The sequence below is a fragment of the Eurosta solidaginis genome, chromosome 5, assembly GCF_040869045.1.
Source record: "Eurosta solidaginis isolate ZX-2024a chromosome 5, ASM4086904v1, whole genome shotgun sequence".
NCBI classification, from domain to species: Eukaryota; Metazoa; Arthropoda; class Insecta; order Diptera; family Tephritidae; genus Eurosta; species Eurosta solidaginis.
The window spans coordinates 148,911,667-148,934,290 of record NC_090323.1 but is presented as its reverse complement, the minus strand read 5'-3'; the positions used below and the strand labels follow the sequence as shown (position 1 = coordinate 148,934,290).

Below are 22,624 nucleotides of genomic sequence, written 5' to 3'. Positions count from 1 at the left end.
GGCCATAGATTTGAAACCTTGCACATAATGCGAAAAACGCATTCATTAATGATAGAAGTGGATGCATGGCACATCTACGAAAGAGCATACTGGAGCCCTTTTTAACGCGCTTTTATTAGCTTGGCCTGTATCTATCTATGTATCTATGTATCCATGTATGTATGTAACGGAATCTGAGGTGGAGCCGAGAGCCCCGGTAATGCAGAGCTCCGAACTCCGTTGCACCTTTTGAAGCATTTTAAGATAGGTACATTTAGCTAGTGCAGGCCACCAGACGAAGGCACCATCAAGAAGAAGCGGGCGCACAATGGTTGTGTAAATACAGTAGGTCACCTTAGGATTGCTGCCTTATTGGATTGTTCCACTATATGGTCACTCCATAATAGGTTCCTATCCAGAATGACTCCCAAATACTTGACTTGATCGCTAAACGCTAAGAACGTACTCGCAATTCTTGGCGGTATACGATTTGGTACTTTGTACCTCCTCGTGAAGAGAACAAGCTCGGTTTTATCCGGCTTGACTTCCAAACCTGTGGCGAGTTGTACTCCTGGAGCAGCTCTAGGATGTCAGCTAGGTCCGTTGGCGTCACTGGAACTCAGGCTTCAGCCCTTGATCGTGAGGGGATATCACGCGCCTCCACTACCTAGAGGCGCGCGCCCGGATTTACCAGCCCTATCAGCGTGACGGCGGCCCTATAGAGGTTGACCGACCTGGCGTCATCACAGGCAATTAGCTTGACATTGCCCTGGAACCACCCTGCATCGGTGTAAGATGGCGGTGGACCAGGGTTGCCTTTTTAGCCTTAACGGCCACCGTAGCGAGCGCGGCCTCGATCCACTTACACTGTTGTTTCGGGATCCTGTCATCTTCGCTGCTCTCGTCTATAATGCCAATGATCTGCCGACCCTTGGCAACTTCGGCGAAAGACCGCGTCCAGCCCCCCCAGCGGGTTAGGGGATCAGAATATATCCGCGGTAGGTATGCCTGTCGTAAGAGGCGACTAAAATACCAGATTCAAGGGGCTGTGTAGCGCAACCCTTCAGGTTGCCAGCGCAATATATAGCTTCTCCAAACCCAATTGTCAACCTCACCTATCCGCGGCGAATCCTGTTTCACTAACAGACGAGGCTCTGGCGACCCCAAGCTCCTCATGGAACTTGGGGGTAGGGAGGGAGGGAATGGCCTGAAGGTTTAATGTGGCCACATAAATCGTTCCCGAGATGGTCGGGCTAGTACCTTAATGGTGCTATGGTACCGGAGCGTACCGGATTTGTATCCGACAAAGGACCATCACATCGATGACACTCCCCAAAGCCTTCGGGGAGCAACTTTATCGCTACAACAACAACAACAACAACAACCGCGTCCAGCCTCCCTGCGTCTTGGCCCTTTTCGGTGCCGTGGGGTTGGATTCATCCATGGACCGCTGGCGTTTCGAGGTTTCATCACTCTCGACTAAAACTTTTAAAATTACTTGAACTAAAAAACTAAAAATAAATAATAGTTTAAAAAAAACTAAAAAAACACGCTTTGATAGCAAACCGAACTAGGAAATAGAAAATAATTTTCAATTAAAAAGAGTTTATATAACAGTAGTAGGTCAAACAATCGTTTATAGTTAATCACCTCAAAATAAAATTATAATAAAATTTAAGTTATTAACAGAATAATTTAATTCACAGTAAAAAGCGTGGGGTGCTTGATATTGAATGTTACAATCATTCTATTGGCAACTATCTGAGAGGAAAGATATGAAATGTAGTCAAATGCACCCCACGCTTTTTACTCTGAATTAAATTATTCTGCTAATAACTGAAATTTTATTATAATTTTATTTTGAGGTGATTAACTATAAACGATTGTTTGACTTTCTACTACTGTTATATAAACTCTTTTTAATTGAAAATTATTTTCTATTTCTTAGTTAGGTTTGCTATAAAAGCGTGTTTTTTAAGTTTTTTTAAACTATTATTTATTTTATTTTATGTCAGGAATACTCACACTAACAGAAGTAGATATAAATACAACCAAAAGTGGTCCTATGCTCAGTTTAAATCCTTCCCTTACCGTCTTAACAATGGCGGTTCCCAAACGTTTCCGAAAATCTCTCCGCACACAACAGTTCACATTTTCTCACACAGCAACGTTGCATGCGGTTTGAGAACAACCACGTTTCGTTTGATTTTGTGATCTTGTAAATTTTGAAGTCTAAAAGTTGCTTTTGTTTGCACACTGTTTCCGATTCAGGTCATATTATTTGTGAGACTTTCTATTACCATTGGAAAAGTTATCGAGATAATAAGCATTGTGTGTTTTAAAAAACACATATTTCAAACCTTGAATTTTTCGAAGTTGAAACCGTTGTACAAGTTATGAACATTTTTTCCGTTGGTTTAACTTCGACATACATATTTAAAATTTCGAAGTTATAGCCGCTGGAAAAGTTGTCGACATTAGCAATCGTGCGACTTTGAAAATGCTTATTTAAAAACTTCTAATTATTCCGAAACTATAACCATTAGAAAAGTTCTCCACATTTACTAATTCAAATTATGAATTTTTTAAAGTTGTATTTTTTGTGCCGAATGGAAAAACAGTACCATCGAAAAAAACGTTGATAACGATTGGAAGACCTTCATTATACTTCCTGCTAGCTACACTCATATACGAATATAAAAGGCAGGAAAACCCATAGCTTCTTGCCACATTTGTATTTGTATCATGGGATCACTTTCCCATTCTATAGAAAATTTTGAATACATAATCTATTTTGCACACATCTCGTGCTGCAAGGATAAATCAAGTTGTATAATTTTAGATTTTTCCTCTGCTTATCACTACAAAAAATCCGGCAAACGAAAAGGTATACATACATATGTGCACACTTATGTAAAAATCTAAGTGCATATCAAATTTCGTTCTCTTCCATTTTGGCTACTCAGTAAAAAGTATAAAAAGATGCACGTGAACCAATTTCGCTTTCGCTCATTTTTACATAAGTACACACATATAAGTATATATTCCGGAGCATATCTGCTAAAACCTTCTAAAGTTGTTCCTATCATCTTTAAAAAAGCTTAATACACATTTAACCGTGCTGAGGTAAGTATGTCCATACCCAGCATGTACATGCAATGAACATATATGTATGTGTCGATATGTATGTATGTATAGAAAATCGGTGGAATCAACAATCGAATTTTAGCCAGAGGATTGAAGAGCTCCGTTAAAAATATAAAAAAATGTCTCTTATAATTCTCTCTTTGTTTTTTTCTATAGAGTTATCTGAAAGTCTTCGCCGATTGCTTTTGGTTCTGACTCTCTGTTTCTCTCTATGTTACAAATTAGCACGGTAATCCAGTAAACTACCAACCCAATGAAACCAAAAACAGACAGGACAGTTTGCGTGTCTGCTTGACTGTCTGTCGTCGTTTGATTCGGAAGTTCGGTTCGATTCTCCACCGCCAACTTCATCTCTCGACAAACCAATATTCACTATATGCTTTATTACACCAACAAGCGTTGACTATGTTATGCATTTGTTTAATTGCAAAAATACACCGATGCATACATACATACTTAGAAAACTTAACTCATCGAGCAAGGAGTAATTCAGAAGTAGACAATAATAAATATATAAATATTTAAAAATTGCAAATAACTCAACTTCCACTTCTTGTAGAAGATACATTTTTCCGGAAGTTCCTTTTGTTTCAAGTTATGTATGCTTCGAAAATTATGTTTAGAATCAACCATACCCCTGCGATCTGATTTAGAAAAGTTGTTTTTTTAGTCGAAAATTCCATCAAAAATTTACCCAAGGTAGAACTAGGTCTTAGGGTTCTACACAACATTCTGATGACGAATAATGTATCCCTTTTTTAAACTTCTTAAAAAAGGTTTCGAAAACAAATTACAATTTATATAAAAAAGTAGGCGGCTCAAAAAAAGAGCCAGTTTCACACCAAAAACAACATCCAAAAAATTAACCGGCTCTAAAAGTGATAGCAAGTTCCAAAAACAAAACAAAAAACTGCTAACGAAAGTGACTCGAAAATAATTTACCGGTTTCAAAAATACGTAAAGGATCAAAAAGAAATTTTAGTCCAAAATAAGAGATAATCGATTTTTGAAAAGAGATTTAAAGTTGAACTTGTAGACAAAAAAGCACTAGGTATACGGACGGCTTAAGATAGGACTGCAGCAGAAATCTTCAGCCCCAGAGCAACAGGTGCATTACTGGCACAATTTCCAAGCTTTTTTCAGGCGGAGGTAGCTGCAGTATTTTTGCAGAAATATGTAAATCTGCACCGAGGGTGTTTCAAAGAACACATTTATACACTAAATGACAGTGGTGAGTGGAAAAATTTAACAATTAAGCATTAATGCACTACTTATTCTATACTGTGACAGACATGCCTTACCACGAGTATATTCTCCTAGATGGTTAAAGTTAAAATGTTTATATATAAGCGTGGTAAAAAAAATTATTTGACAGGGAACAAAAGGAACACTCGTTTGCGGATAGCTTAACAAAAAGTTTGGTTGAGAAAACCGCCAATCGAACTTTTTCTACAATAGCATATTTATCACAGCAAAAGGAAAATATTAGGTTTTTTTTTCGATGATTTTTTTTTAATAACTACTGTCCCTTAATCTCAAATAGAGTTCTGGAGCGTTTGTACCTTACATTGGGTTTATTAACTGGGATTCAAGGGGTTGATAAGCGCAATACAAGCTTTATAGCTTCAAAGCTTCCGCGACCCAATTGTCAACCCCTCCTACGCGAGGGGGATCCTGTTACAAATATGAACGAAGCATATTTAGCAGGCGAGGTTCTGGCGACCCCAATTTCCAAATGGAATTAGGGCGTGGGGAGGGCGGTATGGCCTAGAAGATTTAATGTGGTCACGTAAATCGTTACCGAAATGGTCAGGCTAGTACCTTAATATTGCTTTGTTACCGGAACGTTCAGGATCTATATCCGGCAAAGGACAATCAACATCGATAACACTCCCTTCGCGGATTATTGTTGTTGCTGTTGTAGCAGTGCTTCGCCCCATCCAATAGATGCGACCGATCACAAATTGTAATAAATATCCTCTAACGGGAGTCCAAGGAAACTTGCAGTTTCCACAGGGATGCACCATGATGAGAGGGGTGTTAGATGCGTTGGTTCCACAATACAGTTGAAGAGATGGTTGGTGTTATGTGGGGACATGTTACAAGCAGGTCATATGTTTTGTATGCCAGGGTTGATTCTGGATAGGTAAGAGTTTATCCAGATCGAAGCTGAGCTAGAGTGACTCGCGTTTCCCTAGGGAGTGTGCGTTCCTCTTCTGCAAGTTTGGGGTACTGTTCTTTGAGTACAGGATTCACCGGGCAATTCCTGGTATAGAGGTCCGACGCCTGTTTGTGGAGCTCACTGAGGACCTGCTTGTGTTTTTGGCTTCATACGGCTGTGTTCTCAGGTGCCGTATTTCCTCATAATACTTACGGAGATGACTCCTTAAGCCCCTGGGAGGTGTTGGCTCATCAATCAGATGTCTGTTGGGATGCTCAGGTTTCTGGGTATTCAACAGGAACTGTTTGGTTAGCATTTCATTTCCCTCCCTAATGGGAAGTATTCTCCCTCATTATGTAGATGGTGTTCTGGGGACATAAGAAGACAACCCGTGGCGGTTCTGAGGGCAGAATTTTGGCAGGCATGTAGCTTTTTCCAGTGATTAGTCTTTAGGCTTGGCGACCATATCGGGGACGCGTAGCATGCAATCGGCTGGCCAATTGCTTTGTAAGTGGTAATGAGCGTCTCTTTATCTTTTCCCCCAAGTACTGCCAGCAAGAGATTTGAGGAGTTTATTACTGCTCTGGAATTTCGGTACAATTGCGTCTGCATGCTCACCAAACTGTAGATCCTGATCAAACGTCACACCCGAGATTTTGGGGTGTAAGACAGTGGGTAGCGTAGTGCCATTGACGTGGATGTTCAAAATGGTAGACATTTGGGACGTTCATGTCGTAAATAAGATCGCCGATGATTTAGTCGGTGATAATGTCAGGTTTCGAGAGGTCATGAAACTGGAGAGATCAGGTCTGTGGGCCTGGACTTGTGGCCATTATTGTGCAGTCATCGGCGTAGGAAACGATTCGCGGATTGTCTTTATCGTTAATACAACAACAATAACGTTGGGTTTAACTATTGTACATACTGGACAACAGTACAAGCTTAATGGTAATGTTTAGAATTTATAAAGGGTAGGAGAGTATTTTGTATGGAATTTCAGTCAGTCGAGGTTTAAACTGCCTTTTTTCGGTGATTATGTTGGTAAATGTCTAGGTTTAAATCCATGCTAGTTTCGGGTCAATACATTTACTTCACACCTTCCCAAAATATCAAAAACCTGCATATCGTTCACAGGAGATGGCAAGATGAAATGACCTTGAATTTTAGATATGGTCAAGTGAAATCTTTCAGGGCTTCATTCTGTATTGCGAACGATAGCTCAGACAAACGATTCACCTTCAAACGATTCCGTCTAGCAATGGTATTATCTTATCATTTTCGTTCAGCCTTTACGTTTCTTACTTCTTCTTCTTACAGGAAGGTGGAAGCAATTGTCAAATGATACGTTACCATCGTTTAAAATAGTGTAAATACATTAGCGATGAGAACCGAAAGTACGTTTCGTAATAGAGAATGAGGCCCTCAATTTTGCGGGCTAATGTTTGGGTTTTCATTTATGTGTAAATCTAGCATTAACTTTTTGTCTAGTCTAAAATAAAGCTCTTCACATTAGAGATATACGCCGCCGCCGCCGCCGATTTTGGTCGTTTTTCGCAAGCCGCCGCCGAATGTCAAAAATGTCGGCGCGGCGGCGGCGTCCGGCGCGTTACTATATTTTCTACTCGTTTAAGACTGCTTAGGCCATTTATTGTTCATGTCGAAAATCGGTCGGATATGGTCGAAAGTGGTATCAACGGATGCGCATCACTGCCCAGTTATAAGAAACTAATTGCAAAATTTAAATCTTTCTAACTGTTCAAAAGTTATTTAAAAACACAGGCGTCTTCGATGTCAGCTTAACACGGACTTTGCATCACCCAATTCACCAAGTTATTAGAACGAAAACACTAAACGAATTTTTTTTCAAAAAATTAATAATGATAATTTTCTGAGAAAAATTCTAAAAATTCTTACTGAAAGCTAAAAATTTGCATGAAAATTTGCGGAATTTTCCCGAAATTTCTAAAAAGTCTTAAGTGTATATTTGGATTGCTGGTGTTATATAATAATACATATTTTTATAAAAATATAGAAAATAATGAAGGTCGAAGCAAAACTTAGTAAAAACCGGAAAAATCTGAGTGATATGGCTTTTGTATATGAGTGCAGATATGTATATGTGTTTGTATGAAAAATTTTAAGGTCACTTTATCTTACTTAAACAGTTGACTTAAATCGCGCCTCTCCCAAATCGTGCTGGATCCGCCCCTATACCACCAAAAATATCGGATACGTCCGAAAAGTTCTTAAATCGTTATAACGCCGATAGATCTAATGGGTTAAGCTAACATCACCAGGCCTTATATTTCTTTGTAAATAGTTTTCATTGAATATGAAATTTATAATTTTTTTAACTGTCCTAATATATGTATATTGTAAAATCTTCTAATTTCTGTATAAATGCAAGCATCATCTCCCGGAAGTATAAGTAGAATCCACGAAAATTTCTTTACACAAATGTTCCAACTCGCTCATCTAGCAATACTTTTATAGCAAGCAGAAGTTGGTAAGAGAATCGTAGCAAAGAAGAACATTAGCAAAAACAACAGCCGACTTACGCCAGTAGATTGACACAGTGACCCAATTCGGGATTCGATTCGATTACTGGTTTTCTCGGATAACATTTTCTTCGTGACAGCTAGCACTTTTATACCATGTAAAATTTTCATCCCCCATTGTAGTTTTACATCTTTTACACTTATTTTCATTCACATTTTTTATTTAAACAATTGTTTAGCGTCATATAATCAGTATAATAAATTAAATATAAAGCATGTGATTATGTGTATTATGCACTTACATACCTTCCAATTCTGTAGGTAGGGCTTTTATTTATTTCGCTTGTTGTCGCTAGAAAAACTATTAAATTGTGCGGTTGACAAGAAAAATTCTTCAATAAATCCTTAGATTTTCAAAATTTTCTTTAAAAAATCACAATTATTTATAATTGGAGCAGGTTTGATTGGTGATTGCTAGCTTTTTTCCTTTTTCTGCTTTTTCTTTTTTGCACTTTCTTTGTTGTATAGACATTTGATAACGCGCAATGATGCCATCAGCGGGAATTATTTGACGATAAATGGTTGTTACCAGAGTATGAAAAATTATGTGATGGCAAGATTGACAGTGGTGAAAATCCTTTTCTCTTTTGCTGCGCGGAGGATCACCCAATAAAGAGAGGTGTTCTATGAATAAATATTATGGATCACAACCCCGGTCTAGAAGTGGTCTGGAATCATTATGTTGTTTTTCATAAATATTATGTGATAGAAATAAACTTGTTTATTTCCGTCTAAGCGTTAAGGATAAGGAGGCCAAGACACACCGCTAGAAAAATCTTCCACTCTTTTGGACACAAATTTACATTTGAACTATCACCTAATATTTTGATTTTAAATTTGATTATTCGCTTTGTAAAATTTATTATCCACAATTGCACAAAATCACGACCAACTGAACAATTAGAAACCCACTTGTTTTCTTTCGGTAGCGTGCGATGAACAAAGCAATCAAGAAATGAAAATGACAAGCAAGCCTGGTGCGGACAGAATGACAAATGGCAGGGTGAACGGTGAACTCCAAATCTTTATTTTCTAGTAGAACACCAGCCTGTTTCTGCGCGATATCGCAACTCTACAGTGCGCCCTCCGTTCTATTTGGCAAGTCTTACGGCTGGATTATGTAATTCAGTCTCATCTCAAGTCTCTAAATTTGAGATTTTACGTTAGACAATTTGTGTGACTTGAAATGACTTCACTATTCAGTAAATGAAAGTCAATAAAAAATTTCACCACATCCACAAAATTCACCAAAAAAAAAACTATTTACTTATACATTACACAAATCATATAACACTGCATTTTGGCAACTCAACGTAATGTCTTGTTGTGGCTAAGCTTGATGAGGCGCCACTCCCATTTATCTATGGAAAATCTCAAAGTGTGTGGGTTCGAATCTCAGTGTCGGCACAACATTCAACTCGTTTTTTTGCGAATGGGCAATGCGAAATAAACTTCAATTGCTAAGTCTGTAGTTCCTTTATATTTACAATTGCAACATTTTGGTTGATTGTGGCGATGTTACTGGAATTCATAAGATTGCGTTGAACGAATCTATATTAAAACCTACATTTTGGCATTTTGGCTAAGCCTTTAGAATACAATTAATTGTTACACCCTGTTTGTCAGCTGATTTCATATAACATTTCCAATTTATTTGTAATAAATTTGTTTTTCTTTCATAAATGCAACGAAGATGCAATCAAATATAAAAATGTCTCGTGTTACAGCTAAAGGATTGCATTTATTGGGCAGAAAATATGAAAACAACATATTACTGCGTCGGAAGCAGACAATTGCGGGTAGTGTCAAACATATTTTAATTCAAAATTGAATGATAGTCAACACTCATTTTTGTTTTAGCGATTTCATCACTTGCAGTCGGCTATGATCCACAAGCGGTTGAAAGAGATAAAAACGTGAGTCGTAAATCGGAAAAGCCTTGCAGCGGTGGTAATCATGGGGCCTTTCGTATGATTTTGCCACCACCAAACGTTACGGGAAACCTGCATTTAGGTCATGCTTTAAATGCCACCATTCAAGATGTTATATGCCGGCATCAACGACAAATGGGCTATGAAATCGAATGGATACCAGGAACAGACCATGCGGGGATTGCAACGCAAGTAATTGTTGAAAAAAAACTGTTAAAAGAACGTGGACTTACACGACATCAACTTGGACGCTTGCCGTTTATGTTAGAAATATGGAAATGGAAGAGAATAAAAGGCGATAGCATTATTCAGGATTTGCATAAGCTGGGATGCATACTTGATTGGGACAAAGAGTATTTTACTATGGATGAGGTATGTATGCGTTAGAGCGCAATTATTTAGGGGCGAAGTCTTTAAAAAAATTCAAACCTGCTTTGGAAGCATTCCGAATTCAAAAATACTGCTACGCTGCTAAATTATTTGCTTTTACTTTACAGACACAATCGCGGTCGGTCAACACCGCCTTTATACGCTTATTCGAAGAAGATCTAATAAAGCGAAGAAAATCACTGGTAAATTGGTCATGCGCGCTAGAATCGGCTATTTCGGATATTGAAGTAGATACACTAGAGCTAAAAGGACCAACCACATTGTCTGTGCCCGGTTATAAGAGAGGGGTAGAATTTGGAAAAATTTACGATATCAAATATCGTTTATACGGTTCAGATGAAGAGATAATAGTATCAACAACCCGTCCGGAAACGTTGCTTGGCGATGTAGCTGTGGCTGTGCATCCACTGGATCCCCGCTATATTAAGTATCGTAATCAAGAGCGAGTATTCCTGAGTCATCCCTTTCGTAATGACTTAATACCCTTAATTTACGATGTAGCTGTAGACCAAAACTTTGGCAGTGGTGCAGTTAAAATAACGCCAGCTCATGATAATGCTGATTTTGAAATTGCCGAACAACATTTATTAGAACCAATACAAGTTTTTACTGAGCAAGGCACAATTGTTGAACAATTTGAGGAATTTAAGGGTTTACCCAGGTTCGAAGCCCGTGAACGTATGTTGGATGCACTCTCAAATTTACAATTGCTCGATTTAGTGAAAGACCATTCAATGGCGCTGCCCATTTGTTCACGTACCAAAGATATTGTTGAATATATGTTACGGCCACAATGGTTCTTACATTGCAAACCTTTGGCCGAAGCTGCTATTTCTGAGGTGCGCAGTGGACGTTTACAAATACATCCGGAGAATTTCGAATGTGATTGGTATCGGTGGCTTGAGGAATGTAGAGATTGGTGTATTTCACGTCAGTTATGGTGGGGACATCAGATACCTGCATATTTAGCTACTGATGTTCATGGTAATGAGTGCTGGATAGCGGCGCTATCCGAAAATGAAGCTACAAAAAAGGCAAAAACGAAATTTCAAGCAGATGTGCGTAGTGTTGTACAAGATCCAGATGTATTGGATACATGGTTCTCATCGGCGCTGCTGCCATTATCCGTATTCAATTGGCCCTCAAGTGGATATCGGAGTCGCTACCCATTAGATTTAATGGCAACTGGACATGATATACTCTTCTTTTGGGTGGCACGCATGGTAATGATGGGCTTGAAACTAGTGGGCGAGGTGCCATTTAAGAAGGTACTACTAAATGGTATTATTTGTGATGCGCATGGACGTAAAATGTCCAAAAGTCTGGGCAATGTTGTAACGCCCCAGCAGGTGGTAAAAGGCGCAACTTTAGCGGTAATTGATCAATATCCTTTACTACCCAATTTAAATATAAACAAAATTTTATTCATAGTCCTTAGAAACTGATCTTCAGCACTCGTTCGATGCCGGCGTGCTTGACAAAAATGAGCTGAAAAAATCATTGAAAGGCTTGAAAAAAATGTTTCCCAATGGTATACAAAAATGCGGCACAGATGCGCTGCGGTTCACTCTCTGTAGTCATAATGTGAAAACTCATTTTGTAAATTTCGATATAGCTGAATGCTATACCAACAAATTGTTCCTAAACAAAATTTGGCAAGCCACACGTTATACTTGTAGTGCCGCTGAAAAGTTAAATTTAAATTTGTCAGAAATTGAGACATTGGAAAATTGTCCACTGGGCAAGTGGGATCGTTGGATACTCAGTCGTTTGGCAGACTCTCTAACAACAGTGGCACAAAGCATTGACCAGCATGAGTTTCATATGGCCACGGCAATCTTTAAACAGTTTTTCTATAACAATTTGTGCGATGTTTATTTGGTAGGTAATAAAAATATTATTTTATCATCTTAATTCAAATTTTAAAATAAAATTAGGCAAACTACGAAATCGCCGCAAAACTCTAACGCCCAAAGGTATGCAATATTTAGTATTGCTACATAGCAATCATCTTTTCAGAATCTGTGGATTTATTCTGGCAATGGTGGTCTAACAACGAAGTGGGAGCGTGAAGGGATGCTATAATATAAAATATAACATTCTTAAATTTTTTAAAAGTTGAAATAGTATCAATTAAGCTTGATGTGTGTGTATTCTAAGAACGCCTGCCATTTGATCTTAATCCAGATTTTTTAATAAATTTTGCATACTTTTAAGCGCACCAGATTTCTCAACCTTCTCTGGTGACAGTTTTCGATAGTGCCAACTAATCTTGGAGTCCAAGTGGTGTTCACTGAAACACCGGTTTCATCATTTCTTACTTTTTACACAGGAAACAACTAAACCAGCCATCAACGGGGGCACTGCCAGTGGTTATATCAACTGTGCAACGTTAGCTACGTGCTTAAGTTGGGGCATTCAAGCTATGTCTATATTTACGCCCTATATTGCTGAGGAGCTACTGCAATATTTGCCACACAATATTCACTTGCAGCTGAATAAGCATTTTGATGTCCATATCGAAGCGGAGATTGATGTGATACTATCCATATGCCAGGCTGTGAGACAAGTAAAAAGCCAAAATAAGATATCGAAAAAACATGAACCATTGGTTTATTTGTTTGTGCAAGATTGTAAAGCTTTTGGTGAACTAGAAACGCATTTGAAGGAAATGCGTGCACTAACCTTAACTAAAAATGTGTTTGTGGAGCTGCTAACGCCAGTTGAATTGAAAGAGCGCAGGCAGCACTTTCAATACTTTTCAACAGCGGGCCATTATTGTTCTTTTGGTAATTGATTTTTATAGTTATATTTTAATAATTTATTTATTCTCCATTTATAATAGGCTTGCAAGTGAATGAAATTTATGAGAAAAAGGGACAGGAACTTCCTGCAGTGTCTGATGTCAACCAAAAGAAATTGGAACGTTTGCAAGCTGAGGTGGAACGTTATCGCACGCGTTTAAATGATGAGGGATTTCGGCGGTCGGCTAGTGAACAGGTGCAGCAACGACATAATCAGAAGGTATGGATGCATTTCGTAAATTTGCTTTAAAGATGTCGATATCCTTTAATATGAGAAGTGGAATAATATACCTATTGCTGGAGTAATCTATTTCGAACATTCAAAAACGAGTTTTCAGAATCCATGGCCTATTTTAATGAGAGCCATCTTCCAAATATTTAATTTAGTTTTTATTATTATCTTAGTTAAAATTAATGATCTACAGTTCCACTCAAAGTTTTTTAAATTTGACATCCCAATTAGGGATCAAGAAGATGAGATCACAAAAACAGGGCATAAAACATATCACTAAAGAGTACGATATTAATAAGGATATGAAGCATACCATTGTAGACACATAAATGACTACAGCTCTTCTCCGTTAAGATGAACACGAGCACAAGAGCTCATATGCAGGGGTTGATAAGCGCAATTGACAGCTTCCACAACCCAATTGTCAACCTGTGAGGGTATTCCTGTTATAAATATGAATGTATCATACACATATTTACCAGACGAGCCCCTGGCGACCCCAAGTTCTTCGTGTGTCGGGATAATCTAGCAGGTTGAACGTGGTCATATTAAAACGTTTCCGATATGGTCGTGATAGAATCTTAATGGTTTTTGTTATCGGAACGTACCGGATCTATATCCGACAAAGGATTATCATCGATAACATGATTTCGGCTGTACCTAGAAGTATACAAAAATATGAATACATTTTCAGAGCCCCTCTAAACATGAGTTTCAAATTTACTTGCGGTCATTTGCAACTATTTTTTCACTAGTTTTAATTGCAAATTTTTTTCCTTTGCAGATTCAACAACTAGAACTGGAAATTGCTAATATCAAAAATTTTAATACCAGTTGAATTATGAAATAAAAAATTTTTACAACAACGAAAATACAAATAAAACAAATAAAAAAAATATATATATATATAAGCGATTAACGGTTTCTTAAGCTAAATTCTGTTTTTGTTGCCTCGGCAACTCTGGCTACTTGATTCAAAAGTTTTTTGCTTACGAACTTTAATAAATAATTTCATTGTTTTAAAGTGGATTACACTTAGTAGAAGTGTTCAATATACATTTTTAAAGAAAGACTTTTGTATAAAATCGTGCAGTTTCATCAATTCGCACTCTCCTTTTGGATTTGCTGCAAATATAGAAAGGTGCTAAATTATATTTTTTGCAATAACAACATTTAGCGCGAAAAAGTTTGCAAATATGTTGACCAATGTATCAGGGCGCCACCTGTGTGTGAACCATCTTTCTGCAGCTGATTTAAATTACGGTGACCAGGTGTACTTAATATCTCACAAAGTACTCGCAAGTATAAATAGAATAAATTTCTGAGTACGCTATAATCCATAATCCAGAATGGCGTCTACTGCTCCTCCCTCCGTAAAGCGCCGGATAAGAAAGCAGGGCTCTCCTACTCCGAAAGCGGCTAAGTTTGAAGAAGGTGTTACTCTTGCTGCTGTATTCGGCAAATTGAAGGAGTTGGAAGAGAAAGTTCAACAGCACACTGAGCAGTTGTGGCCACTAATTAAAAGTGTTTCGGACCAGCTTGCTAAGGTGGAGAGTAAGCTTACCAAACGTATTGAGGCGGATATAACTTCGCTTGCTGCTACGGTCGCTGACTCGTCTGCCCGGATTGCTGTATTGGAAGCTAATGCGCAGAAAACAGAGGAGGATCTTGCGTTAATGAAAGGTCATTTGGAGGATGTATTAGAGAGGAGTGCTGCGCCTGATATTGCGGCGGATGCCGTTGTTTTCGGAATTCCGTTCGGTGAGGGTGAAAACTTAAAAAGTATTTTCAACCAGGTCTGCCTCTCAATTGAGTTTATGGCTCCGCAGATCAGGGATATTTTCCGCACTAAGGCGTCAAGTACTACACTGAACAGTGCAGTCATAATAAAATTTCACTCTCCTCTTGACCGCAATCGTACCCTGCGAGCCTTTAGAGAACATCGCAAGAAAATCAAATCTGTGACTCCTTTGCGTCCAATCGGCATTGAGGAGTTCTTTCATATATACGAGAGCCTCACTAGGGAGAATAGACTTTTACTGCAAGAGGCCATTAAGCTGCGACGTAAAGGAAGCCTAGTATCGGTATTTACTATGAGAGGTATGGTACATGTAAGAGCGGACAGGTCAACAAACAGCCCACCACTAAAAATAAGGAGTGTTGATGATTTGCAGCAGTTTCGCTAGAGTTGTATTTAATATAGTAATGGTATGTTGTCGTTTCTGTTTTGTATATATATATATTGTAAGTGTAGTTAAACTCAGTCACTGTGTGGTATCTTTACTTCGGTTTATTTGTAATTATCTTGGGGTTACTTTTAACTTACGCTATATAAATGATTCTAAACAGTGGAATGAAAAGCATTGGTGAAAATAGTCTTGCACTTTTAAATATCATGTGCAGTAGACAAAAAGGATTTAATGTTGTACATTTTAATGCACGAAGTCTTAACTATGAGAAAATGGATCTGGTTAGGAGAACCTTTGAGCGCTCGTCTGTGAATGTTATTTGCGTATCTGAGACCTGGTTTAGACATGACTTAAGAAACGCACACTTTGAAATAGAGGGCTATAAATTATATCGAAATGATAGACTTAATAGAAAGTGTTGAGGAGTGGCGGTGTACTGCAAATCTCATCTGAAGACTCGCATAGTTTCCCATTCTGTTGAGAGTACAACTGAGTTTGTACTTATTGAAGTGTATAGTTCTGCGTCAAAAATCCTTGTGTCATGCGTGTATAATCCTAATAGGTGTTCTAGTGTAAGTGATTTTTGTAGCATGCTATCTGCTTTCACAGTTGACTTTGATAATATCGTTGTGTGTCGTGACTTTAATGTTAATATGTTATGTCGTGACATGTATAGTTCCCGTCTGTTGGACAATGTGTCTGGTGTTGGTCTTTCTTTAGTTAACTCATCAGTACCAACAAGGTTCGCGAATAACTGTTGTCCTAGTCTGCTTGATTATTTCTTTGTCACCGATCCGTCCTCCGTTTTAAAATTTGACCAAATTTAATTTTTTGATTTAATTTTTTGTTCGTTTGATTTTGACTTTGGCCAGCATAATTCATTTCCTGTTACATATGGCTTCCCTGACTATCGCTCGCTTAACCTTAACAGCTTGACTGCTGACATATCTCGTGTTTACTGGGCCGATTGCTGGAGTTTATCTAATGTGAACGATAAACTCAAATTTTTAAATGAAACGGTACTCACTCTTTACTATGCCCATGTACCAATGCGTTGTTTTCAAAGAAAATCGTCCTCGTGCCCATGGTTCAACACAATTGTTCGTACTATGATTAAAAAACGCAACAAGGCCTATGCAGTGTGGAAAAAGAATCGGATAGATTTGAACTGGCATACCTATAAGAATGTTCGAAATATTTTGGTAAAATGTTAAATTCCGAGCTGCCAAATAATGTCCTCTGGCGTAATTTAAGAAACCTTCGTGTGCATGCTAAAGATAATTCAAATTGTTCCCTTAACCCTGATGAGCTCAATTATGTATTTGTAAATCGTACTTCCTCACCCAGCGCCAACATTTCCCAGCACATACCCTATCCACTTGCATCGGTTCAGCAATTTGAATTTTGTGCCGTCTCGGAGATTGATGTTGCAAGATGTGTTTGTAAGATCCGCTCAAACGCGATTGGTGCTGATGGAATCCCGCTAAAATTTCTAAAAATAATTCTTCCTCATATTTTTGCCAACCCTAACACATATCATCAACCATTGTATTACAATTTCGTGCTTCCCTGATGCATGGAACTTGCAATCATTCTTCCGGTAGCTAAAAATAGAAGTGCTAGAAGTCCGTCTGATTTTCGTCCCATAAGCATCCTTCCCGCTCTATCGAAGACCCTTGAGTCCCTGTTATCTGAACAAATCCACTCGCATATAACTGTATACAAATTGCTTTCACCGATGCAGTTGGGGTTTAGATCTAAGCACAGCTGCGCCACAGCTATTATAAAAATTCTGGATGACATATCCCTACAAGACGCGTGAGCAGAACGCTGATGTGTTCACCAACACATTCACACAAAAGTATTGCGATTACTAATACATACAAACTTGGTGTTGTTAATTTTTTTCATGTTTGCCCGAAACTGTGCGTACCTGTCCATAAATAACTCAATTTGTGTTCCCTTGCATTATTTTCGGTCAGTTTTGGGAACACGAGGACGATATTTGGAGAATATCAGAACAAAGCTATTATTTTCTAAAACGCAAAAGACTTAAAAATTTCAGAGCGCGACGGGATTTTTAAATTAATTAATAAATAAAATAAAGGTTAATATAATAAAAAAAAAAATATGAAAAGAAGGCATTTTGCTAATTGCTTATCGAAAGAGAAAAAGCTCTTTGACGATAACGTTAAAATGTTTAAAGAACTTGAGAAGTCCTCTCAAGATAAAATGCAAAGTGTTGCTAATTCTTTGGAAAGTGTTGCAAATCCTTTGGAAAGTGAGGCTAATCCTTTGAGTAGTGAGATTTTGCAAAGTCAGTGTTTGCCAGTTGATAGTGTTCGAAGTGATAGTGATGAAAGCGTAGAAGAGTGTTTAGGTGCCCAAAGTTATTATGTAGAAGAGGGTGCAGGTACGGATCTGAACGACTTGCTAAGAAGTTGGGCCATAGATTTTAAAGTTCCTCATAATATTATAGACGGACTTCTTCAGGCACTCCAGAAGGGTGGGATAAAGGATGTGCCGTTGTGTGCCAAAACTCTTTTAGACACCTTTCGAGAAAGTCAGTGTAGAATCTATGCCAAATGGTGAATTTTTGTACTTTGGTATACAAGACCAACTAGTTTCTAAACAATTTTCATTTTTGGAAGCACAAGAAGAGGTTTTAATTGATGTGGGAGTAGATGGCCTCAAACTTTTTAACAGTTCAAGTCGAGTTTTATGACCTATTCTTGGAGCACTAGTACATTTTCCTAGTGTTGATCCTTTTGTTATAGCTAGCTTCTCAGGTTTTAAAAAGCCTGAAAATATTAATGATTTTATGGCTAAGTTCGCTTCAGAGGCAAAATCCCTGCGAGAATACGGTATTGCTGTCGGTCCCAATAAAGTGTTGTTAAGATTTGATGTGCGTGTGTTCATTTGCGACTCCCCAGCTAGGGCGTTTGTTAGTGGTGTTATGTCATTTAATGCCAAACATGGATGCCCCAGGTGTCATATAGGGGGTGACTGGGATGGGAAAGTATATTTACCCACAACGTCTGGTATACCCAGGACGGATATAAGTTTTGAGAAAAGAGATCATGTGCCTCACCACAGTCCTCAATTCAGGCAACAGAAAACCGTTTTAGAAGATGCCGGCTTTAAAATGGTTTCTCAGTTTCCACTAGACTGTATGCATTTGGTAGATTTAGGTGTCGTAAAAAGGTTTTTAAAAAATTTGAATAGCGATGCAAATATCCGAAAGATAAATAAAAATATTGAATTTATTTCGAATTACTTTCCGTATGAATTCTGTCGTACTGCGAGAAGTTTAGATGAAGTTAGTCGGTGGAAAGCAACGGAATTCAGACAGTTCCTGCTATACACAGGCATTTTTGTTTTAAAAGACTGCATTAGTAGTGAGTTGTACTTCCTTTTCCTACTACTACATACCGGCATTCGACTTCTTTCAAGTGAAGGGTCGTTTAGGTCTGAGGCTGATGTTGCCCAAGATACACTAGAGCATTTCGTCACGCAGTTCAGTGTAATGTTTGGGAAGGAAAGCGTTACTTTCAACATTCATGGTTTATTACACTTGTCAGAATATGTCAAAGATCTTGGTCCTTTAGATTCCTTTTCTGCTTACAGGTTTGAAAATTTTATGCAATTTTTAAAAAAGATAGTAAAAAAACCAAATCAAATATTGCAACAGCTGTTTTTTAAGGTTGAAAGAAAGGCAGGATGTAAGTTCATCGATTCACAAACCTTCCAAGCTAGGCTCTTCCGATATTGATTTAAAGAAAGATAAAGACTGTTTTTGTTATAGCAAAAAAGTCGGCCCTATAAAGGTAGTAGAACTTATAGGGTCAGGAGAATTGGAAATAGTGCAATGTACTGTTTTTCGGAAAACGCAAAATTTTTTCGATGTACCTGTTAGCTCCTCCGATAGTTTAGGTATTGTTGTTGCAAGTAAGCCAAGCTTAAATTTGGTTGATTTAAAGAGAGAAGATCTTGATTACAAGTACTTCTGTATCCCTCAAGAAAGCAAATTTTTGCTTATACCCCTTCTTCACCACCTATTCCATGAGTTTTCCAATTAAGCCACTTTTTCCTAACCCTTGTTTCATAAACTTTCAATAAAGTAACACTTTCCACACTTTCGAATAAATAAATCTTAAAAATATAATTAAAACGTATCCTTAAGCTTTTGATTCTAAAATTTTTGAAGAGTCCAGTTACAAGAAGAAGTGCAGTTATGGAATCTACAAATAATGGTAAGAAAATCTCTTGTACATGATTTGTACATAAGTTAACTTTCAATTATTTTCAGCGAATTCTTTCAATAAAGTGTTTGCAACGAATAGACGTTTTAATGAGGCTACATCTGAAGCCGAAGGTGCTGCCATTTCCTCAGCAGGAATGGTAGTCGATCAGGCTGAAGGACTGCTACAAGGAGATCAGGCTGAAGATGTTGGAACCAACCAAATTGAAGTCAACCTGGCAGGACCTAATGGAGGTAAATTTTTTAAATTTTCATTTGGTTGTTTTAAACCCCCCTTCTAGAGTACTACCTTTCGTTTATACACAAATCATTTGCCCACATATAGTTAAAAATCAAATATCCCCATGTTATTTGCAGGTGAAAACAAAAATCGTGATAAACACTACTTAACTTTAAAACTAAAAGCTTAAATGTTGATAGACCATCTCTTTGAATATCCTTAACCATATTTTCACTATACCAAAAGAGAAAGCTTTATATTTATTCAGTCCGCCCTAATACATTTGCACATCGATTGCTGCCCTATCGCAGAATGGGATTGCACACCGACCTATTTCAGACTTATTTTTTAGAAAACAGATAATCCAGATGTAATGTTTCTATATTTTTCCATTGTCCAAGCAAAGAAATGATTGCCAAGATGAAAGCTCCATGTAATATCATGCCAGAAGTTACATTTACAAGTATAGATGCACCCTTTAATACAAAGACGGGTATAATATCCAGGTGTAACATGATAATTAAATTTAATAGCGCAGGATTGAATAAAGGGCCCTCTGGTTTAGCAAAAGAATTCCCACATTGCAACAAGTTATAACTGGAAACATTCCCCGACATAACGTCGCTGCACTTTCCACCACTATTAAAGCAGAACCAGATATAGTAATCACAAAGAAATTTGCTATGTAGAGCACCCCATTGCGGTAATTATTTACTTTAGCTCACAACTGCTACAACTCGACCGCGTTTTGATCCCAGGACCATGAATCCGAAAGCGGAAATTCAAAATTTTATTTCTGTCAAAAGATATTTCCAAAAAACCAAAAAATGGCCCCGAAGCACTGCGAAACCGGGGGTGGGATCCATATTTTGGTAGTAGTGCAGTTTACGGTACCCACCCTAAAGTTGGGCTAAGATTTTCGAGTGAGGTATTAATCTCGAGAACAATAATCCGAAGGCGGAAAAGAAAAATTTTATCTCTGTCCGGAGATATTTGCAGTTGAAGTTGGCGATTTTAATGTGGTTGTTGTTGTGTTCATACCCACAAAAAAAATTGTGCATCACCGTGGCGGTAGCCACGGTTATACCACACACCCGGACTTGGCATGGCGTAGCCCAGGGTTATTTATTATAAGCGCGGCCGAAGGCCGCCAACGCAGAAATGTGTTCTGCGCAAAAATACTATGGATCCCACCCCCGGTTTCGGAGGGGCCGGGGTCTTTTTTTGGTTTTTCGTTAATATCTTTTGAATGGATAAAAAAAGTTAACTTCCGCTTTCGGATTCTTGATCTAGACGTGAATACGCGTCTTTTGATACCTCACTCGAAAATTTTGGCCCAAATTTCGGTGGGTACCATCCTTTTCCCGGGGAGATTTCTCCCGTTCTTCATACAAAAATTTGCCATTCTCAACCATTTTTGTATGGAGAACGGGCAAAATCTCTCCGGAAAAACATTGAGAATTGGGCTGATAACGAAAAAAGGTACCGACCATATCTCAACCAAACTACTTTGTTGCTAAAGCTCACATCTGAGCATATAATATTTTGTAACACCGATTTTCAACTCGTTTCTTGTTAATATATATACTTCAACAATAAACCTTCATTTTAAACAGGCGGTACCGAAGAGTGAAGTTTTGGCGCAACAGCACTTAATGCGAGAGTGCAAGGTGACGCTGAAGAAGGTGGAAAGCTCTGTGTGCAAAATTACTGGGGAAGTCAGAGACAAGTACATGGATGAAGTTGCCAGCGCATTGCCTCTCCAGAATGTATTAGAGGTTCTAAGGGTAGAAGAAAGATTGAAGGTAGAGGAGTATGCTGTAGCAATGGTAATTTGACCCAAAAAGTTATCTTTTACCATAATTTAATTTCGCTTTCATACTTTAGAAGGCTCATATATTCAAAATTAAGGGCATTTCAGAGGACATACCCCGAGTAGTTAAAGAAATTTTTAGTGACACGTTGATGGAAGAGTACAACTGGGCGGGAGCAGCTGGAAAGAAAAGTCTCCAAAAGCTTTCCTTGTTCGAGACATTTCTTCGCGGTAAGATGTTATAAAGAGAGATGTATTATAGATTGTATTCCTATATTGATTTTTGGTACGTTTTTAGATGTATTCATACACCAAGGACATGCATCGTATGAAAAAGGAATGAGAAAGGCGGTTGAACTCAGCCACCACAGGATGGCACAAAGGAAATTCGGCAAAAAGCTTTTGAATTTTCGGTTTTTTATATGTTTTTGAATTTTTTTAGTTTGCGGAATATATTTAATTGATATTAGAGAAAAATTGTAAGTTTACAAACGGCGATGGTTACTAGGACATGTTTCTGAATTTCACTTCTTCATCAGCTAGCTTTTTCGGGAGCTGAGCGTTGAACTCGAGTCTCCAACATTCATATCAGTGCAAGCCTTTTTTAGCTGCTACGCCATATGAATGTTCCGTTGTTCGCTGTACAATTGGTCTCTAATATCAATTACAAAACCATTGTATAAAGCAATATGAGCAAAGCTCGCTAATTAAATACATATGATCATATTGATATAATAGTAACAGCGGAAGTATTAAAAAAACAAATACTGTAAAAATCCGAACAAATGTTACTAAGCTTTCAAAAGCACGCCTAAAAATCATATCCACACCATTAGGAATAAACTACATACAGAGTGTATGTGCCTACATGGTGATCAAAAGGAATATAAACAAAAAAGGCAACTCTTAGAGACCAATTGTACAGCGAACAACGGAACA

The 22,624-nt window shown here is 38.0% G+C and overlaps 3 protein-coding genes across 4 annotated transcripts in view; 2 read left to right on the top strand and 1 right to left on the bottom strand.

The window, feature by feature from the left end:
• Window positions 1-8,296, bottom strand: part of bol (boule homolog, RNA binding protein) — a 102,330-nt gene extending 94,034 nt beyond the window's left edge. For both annotated transcript variants that reach the window (XM_067791315.1, XM_067791316.1), the window contains exon 1: window positions 8,092-8,296. The gene's annotated coding sequence lies outside the window, so the exon portion shown is untranslated. The remainder of the gene's footprint in view (window positions 1-8,091) is intronic.
• Window positions 8,297-9,511: 1,215 nt separating this feature from the next.
• Window positions 9,512-14,151, top strand: ValRS-m (Valyl-tRNA synthetase, mitochondrial). The gene is made up of 7 exons (XM_067787535.1): window positions 9,512-9,644; window positions 9,706-10,148; window positions 10,274-11,539; window positions 11,598-12,047; window positions 12,499-12,955; window positions 13,012-13,190; window positions 13,987-14,151. Exons 1-7 carry the CDS (start codon window positions 9,539-9,541, stop codon window positions 14,038-14,040), a joined length of 2,955 nt encoding a protein of 984 aa, XP_067643636.1. The 5' UTR covers window positions 9,512-9,538; the 3' UTR covers window positions 14,041-14,151.
• A 5,367-nt stretch (window positions 14,152-19,518) lies between these two features.
• Window positions 19,519-22,176, top strand: LOC137252179 (uncharacterized). The gene is made up of 4 exons (XM_067787533.1): window positions 19,519-19,886; window positions 21,489-21,701; window positions 21,760-21,916; window positions 21,984-22,176. The coding sequence occupies exons 1-4, from the start codon at window positions 19,839-19,841 to the stop codon at window positions 22,115-22,117; spliced, it is 552 nt and encodes a 183-aa protein (XP_067643634.1). The 5' UTR covers window positions 19,519-19,838; the 3' UTR covers window positions 22,118-22,176.
• Window positions 22,177-22,624: the final 448 nt, after the last annotated feature.